At 42.2% G+C, this 6,232-nt stretch overlaps 1 protein-coding gene across 1 annotated transcript; it reads left to right on the plus strand.

The window, feature by feature from the left end:
- Positions 1-4,517: 4,517 nt before the first annotated feature.
- MELLADRAFT_110994 (uncharacterized protein) lies at positions 4,518-5,423 on the plus strand (the record flags this gene model as incomplete). Its single annotated transcript, XM_007415199.1, has 2 exons — positions 4,518-5,019; positions 5,212-5,423. 2 exons carry the CDS (start codon positions 4,518-4,520, stop codon positions 5,421-5,423), a joined length of 714 nt encoding a protein of 237 aa, XP_007415261.1.
- Positions 5,424-6,232: the final 809 nt, after the last annotated feature.

Below are 6,232 nucleotides of genomic sequence, written 5' to 3' on the forward strand. Positions count from 1 at the left end.
GTCTGCAAAGCGATTCCACATTGTACGCATCACTGAGCCACTTAAGATAAGACCCAAGTGTTCAGCCTGAGTCACCCAAGTCTCAAGTGCTTGAGTAACTTGAGGGTGCTTGGTTGAAGTTATTTGCTTGGAGTTCAGACCAACCCCAGAATTATAGTCGGCTCGGAACTGGGTCTCTTTCTCTTCCCTCAAGCATTCCAAAAGCCGAGGCTGTCCAAATTGGAGCTCGGGATGCACTTCTTTAAATCTTTGAGTGGTCTTAGTTTGCTTGCCCCTATTAGCATGATGCCAGTCTAGGATTTTGATTTGCTGAGCAAGTGTTGGGTTGACCTTCTTCACGACTGTTGCCTTTTTATTTTTGACTTTGTTTTTGGTGGAAGGGTTTGGCTTCAAAGTTTCCGTATTTTTACGCTTTTCTAGAAACACAGTTCAAAGGTCAAAACATCGTCCATTTGAGAAAGACAACTTTGATTGATCACAATGAAAAGTTCATAGACTCACTGTTCACTGCTTTTAACTTCACTGGATGCGTCGGATCAGCCTTGAGAACTAGCACCTCCAATGCAGCCTTCTCCTCCTTGTTAAGGTCAATGGCAGCACAAGCAACATCTCCGACTTCTTTGATGTGTTCCAACACCTTCCACTTGTCAACAAGGTTGGCTGATTGATCCATGAACCTTTCTTCAGCTTCAGTAAGTTTTTTTCCTGAGCTCATCAATTCTTTCAAAGGCTGTAATTGAGCATCATTTTTGGATTTCAATGTTTCAAATCCTTTCTCAATGTGAGAAATGTTGTATATAGAGAGGTCCTGAGGAAGCATGATATATGAAGACAGCTTACAATTGTGAATGCAAGGTGAAGCTTTTGCAATGAAAAAGGATGTACAGAATGGAAAAAATCACAAAAAAAACAAAAACCACAAGTCGCACAACCACCTCAATTATCAGTTTTAAACCTGGGAAACCAAAAAAAAAGTATCACTTATTGGGTTTGACGGGTTTATTGGTTTTCCAACCCATTTTACCGCAAATAAAATATATTTGACCCAAAAAGTATTGGATTTTCCAGAGTATTGCTTTTGACAAGTATCAGTTTTCTCAGAGTCTAATGTACCTTACGTGGGAGTGGTACCTGTTGCGGATATATGAATTTTAATTTGGTATAATCGAATGCCAAAAAGGGAAGGTGCGGACTCTGGATTACGGGCGGCCCATATTTCCTTGTTCCTTTGATTGTTATCAGGTATCCTGGGATATAGATTCCCTTGGACTGCATGACCAAGGAATTGATCTGTGGTTTTCTTGGTCCCAAAGATTGCCTTGAATCAACTTAGAAGCTGTATTCAAGGCTATTGTGTTACAGTTTGAAATCATTCTCTGAATTTACTTTAAACTCATTGACATATAATAAATCAAATATCTCCAAATTAGTTATTTGATCACATAGCAATTACAAATATCTGAGCTCCTTTCTGTTAGATCTTCTACTTGTGTTATTTTATATTTGATGTAATTTCTTTTAAGGCTGAGCCCCAAACCCCAAATGTCGGGGGTGGGGGTTCCCCACAGGTAATTTTCTCTTCTGATGACAGAACGGCCCCCGACCCTGGATCCCCGCCGGGGTTTTTTTACAACAAATGCAGAACAGGTCCCAGACCAACAGATAAAAGTCCCTGGGTAGCCCGGGCATTATTGGATAATCCCCAATAATCCCCTGCTACCCGGGGACTCCCGTCAAGTACCAGGATTGATTTTTGCTGCCTGGAAGAACAACCCCCCGGACCAACTATCCCTCGGGGTATTGGTGTTAAATACAGGCTGGCCCGACCCCCTGATCCCGCCAGGAGTACCCCAGGGTATCCCAGATCCCCTGGGGTTTGGGGCTCATCCTTAATTTCTTTTGCAATGTGGAGCAAAGTTTTGTTCTGTGAAGTCCTTTCTCTCATTTTCATGTTTTATTTTCAGATTAATCATTTCAAAAGTTTCATTATTATCAATCTCAGTGTCTATTATGGTGGTTCAAGAAGAGCTTTTACACCCCTTTTTCAAATTTTATGTTTTGTTTAGGGTGGATTACAGTTTTGCAATTACTCAATTCTCCATAAATTTCTTATGACTATCAGGTCCAGCTGATGAAAAAAGATCACCTTACTTTTCTTGTCTTTTTGTGTACCTGGATGTGAGAGTTTTTTCTCAATAGCTCTGGATTCACCCTTGAGAAACTCCATAATTGACTGCTAAAAGAAGTTGTTGAACTTCACCAAGGCAACTAAAAACAGGGCAGAGAACTATAAAAAAAGAACTGTTGGGCACAGAAAAAAAAGGGGTATGAGTGTTGGGATGTGGTGGCCTTTTTTTACAAGGCCTTAAAACTTGGTTTTAGAGCGTTTGTGACTGAGTGATCAAGAATTCTAAGGGGTGAGCAACCCTAAAAAATCTGATCGCGACTCTGTGTCAAATTGCCCACATTTCTTGACTTGAAGCACTCTATTCTATAAAACATCTAATCTTCATATTTGTCTATCAATTAGTAATTGATGTAAATAGTACTGTCCAGATATATATAATATTTGAACCATGTTGTTTGGGTTTAGTTGGAACAGTGTTGAATTTGATCAGTTGTTACATCTCTTATTAGAAAGGCTTTGAAATAATAAGAAGGCTTTTAAAGGTTGAGGATGGCTACATTTTGGGATAAAAAAGAGATGAACAGTGGGTAGTCAATTAATTATCAAAGGTCTGGATTGACATGATGACAGCAGATATGCCTTTTTATAGCTTAACTGTAGCCATGGGCAAGGTAAAATTTGAGTCACAACCCATTTGAAATGCAGATTACTTCAAAAGCATAGTTGCTTGAAAGCACCATGTAAAAGTATTTCAGAATTGACATAGAGGAGAAAGCAAAAAGGACTTATGATTTCTGCATACAGGGAAAAGAACAAAACAAAAAGCACCAATACATGATTGGGTTAGAAGTGCATTCAATTGTACAAATGAAGAACACTGCAATCTCAATCAACATAGAGCTTTAAGCAAGTGATGGATACACCTTTAGTGCACTAAATTCATCTATAAACAATAGGGCAGTTCAAGTAGAGGTTTTACAGCAGTTTTTTAATTTTTACGATCCCTCCGGGACCTTTAAATTTTAGCTTAAATTATAAGTCAGTGAACCACCTCTAGAGGTGGTTCACTGTTTTGCGGTCACTTATTTGTCATTAAAAATTTTATAACTTGCCCCCCAAAAAAAAACATGCCACGGACAAACCCAAAAAAAGGATTTGTTTCCATTAATTTTTTTTCTTGGTCTGTACCTGGATGTAACGGTTGTTTCTAAAAAAACAATCTTTTTTTCCTTCTTATCTCTTTCATCAACAAACAAATTGAACAAGAAGAATCAGACGTTCAATACTCAGATTCTCCTCGATTTCTGCCCTCGCATCCACCTTTTCCACATAGTTTTGATTCTCTCAATTCAATCTCTCTCCAATTTGGCTCTCAACACAAGATCTTCACAAATATCCCGTTTACTTCTCTTCTTTTGGTCACATCCGCCTTATTGACCTAGTTCAGTTTCTCTCAAACACCCCTATTTCTTGTCTTCGTATCGTCCAAGGTCATACAATCACCTCTCGCAATGGCGCCTCCATCTCAACAAACTGGGAAGGTGTGTAATATGATGTGTGGCGTTCTTGTGGTGATCCAAACAGGATAAGCTGACCTATGCTTATTGTTCATGTGCAGGCACCCCGCAGAACGCGTCGAACACGAGCGCAGATCGAGGAGGATCTGATTGCCTCGGGATTGCCAGCTGGTTCGAGACCATCAGCAGCAGCGGTCAGGCAATCGCGCCTTGCATCTCAGCCCGTTCGATCTAACTCGTTGGCCACCGCGTCTTCGAAAGCAACGAGAGACAGCCCGAGCTTGGACCGTGTCGACTATCAGACCATTATCTCGTACCTGTCGAAGCCCAAAATCCGCAACGCGCTCCTCGGTGGTGGTAGCCAGACTAGGGTGTCTGGTCTACCTATGAACCCTAGATCAATTTTGAACCCTCTCGCGATTAAGCTCAATAACAACTATAACATCCGCCACGACACCACCAACATGCGGTTGAATGGTTGAATCCTGTACCAGCGCCTGAAACGGTACAAATCGAAATATGTATCTGCCAAGAATTTCAGTCTTAAGACGGGTAGCGGGCTCTCTGCGAAGAATGTGGCGGACGGCATTCACACCATGGAAGAATTGTTAGAATCCATGTGTCCCTTTTACTCTGAAATGGATATGCTTTTCCGTGATAAAGGAAATGTCACTCCTTTTGGGATCCTCGACAGTGGGGTAGGTCCCAAATCTTCCGACGACGACAGCGACGAAGGTGAAGCTCAAGGAATGGATGTAGGTGGTAATGAGGATACCCACAGTGATACCACTGATGGTCATGACCATCCGGTGGAATCAGCTCAAATGGCACGGTTGGAATCTTCTGGTAAGTATCAGTATTAACTGTAACAGATGTACCTTGATTGTCTGAATCAATCGTTTGGTGATACAGAACAACTGATTGAAAAACCAAAAACCAAAACCCCTCGTCCACAATCTTCCGGTGTTCAAGAAAACCAAAGTGATCCTGAAGCCCTCAACGCACACTACCGTAGATTTTTAAACGATGATTTTAGTTCACCACCTCCAACGCCCAAAGAGACTAACGTCTCCGAGACATTTGCTAATCGACAAGAATCTGTCCCCGCGGAAGCAGAGGCCAACCTGTTGAAAGGGAACCAAGTTAGACCACCGATTCGACCCCAAACCGATCTAGATGCCAGTTCCGGAGATGACCACAAAACAGTTACGACGGCGAAAGCCCCTCTCACGCAAGCTCGCTCGAAGGTTGCCAAACGAAAACCAGTTCAGAGACGTTCAGCGAGAGAGGATGCACTGACTGCTGAGGAACTCGCCTTAGACGCCAGTTCCGGAGATGAACTCATGACAATCGATGCGCCAGTGACCCAGGGGCGTGGGACTTCTCAATCGGCTCTGTCTCGAAGGTCATTGAACCCACTGCCATCAATTGATCCTGCAAATGTGCATAGCAAGGAACATAAGCATGCTCTCGCCAATGTTATGCAACAAGGGAATGAGGCAAAGATCAACATGCTCACGGAAGCCAACAAGTGGCGTCAAAAATTTGAAGCGGATCGAATGAAAGTTGAGGCCGATGCTCGCATGTCGGCTTTGTCATGGGATAAGGAGCGGTATTTTTTGGACCATCAAGAATTACGAGACGCCGCGACTCGCCAAATGGCACAAGAGTTACAAAGGGAGCGCAAGCAATTCTGTGAAAAGTTAGTATTGGAGGGCAAGACCCCTGAGGAGCTAGAGGCGTTCCTCCGCCTGGTTTATCCCGCTGAACAGGCTTAGGCCAAAGAAATCTTCGAAATCACTGTGTCTGGGATTTGCGTCGTGGTATCTGTTTTATCATTTTCTTGTCTGCGATTAGTTTTGCTCGTTCTTGTCCCCTTTTTTTGTTCTTTTGTCAATCGCTAGCTGTCTTTGTACCTTGTGCGCAATGAGTTCTGATCTGTAAAGTGAAATCTTGAAATCGAGTTGAATTTTTATCTTGAAATCGATTATGAAATTGATTAGTGTACTTTGCAATCTCGTGTCTTCGTCTCTCTGGGACTGGAGACATCCTTGTGCAACCTTTCCACGAGGCCGACTCTGCTTCACTAAGCTCAAGACTTTGCAATCTCGTGTCTTCTTCTCTAAGCTCAAGTTTTTTTGCTTTGGGGTCTGTTCGTTCAGATAGCTCAGCGTTTCTCAAACTCAGTATGAAAACTCAGGATTCGTTTCTCAATTTCCAACAAAAATTTAACAAATGATGATTGCACAAGTCACAACACTTCAAACAGAACAACCAACAATCATAACTAAAACAACATGTTCAATCACTATAGAGTCAAACCACACAAGAAAACACAGAATGAACTTCAAACAGAACAACGCAAAATCTTAACTAACAAATTTTGAATGACACAAATTGAAAGAAATAGAAATTCGCCTGAATCACCCAAAATCATGATATGATCGGAAGGCCTCCGCTTTGCCAGTTGTAGGCAACGGTGTGGTCACGAACTGATTCACGCTTGATCCTTCCTCTCTCTACTCCCACAGGATCCGCAGCCGTTCCACCTCGTAAACGTCCTGCTTCACCAGGTTCGGCCATTACG

This window comes from Melampsora larici-populina (genome assembly GCF_000204055.1).
Source record: "Melampsora larici-populina 98AG31 unplaced genomic scaffold MELLAscaffold_49, whole genome shotgun sequence".
Classification (NCBI taxonomy): domain Eukaryota; kingdom Fungi; phylum Basidiomycota; class Pucciniomycetes; order Pucciniales; family Melampsoraceae; genus Melampsora; species Melampsora laricis-populina.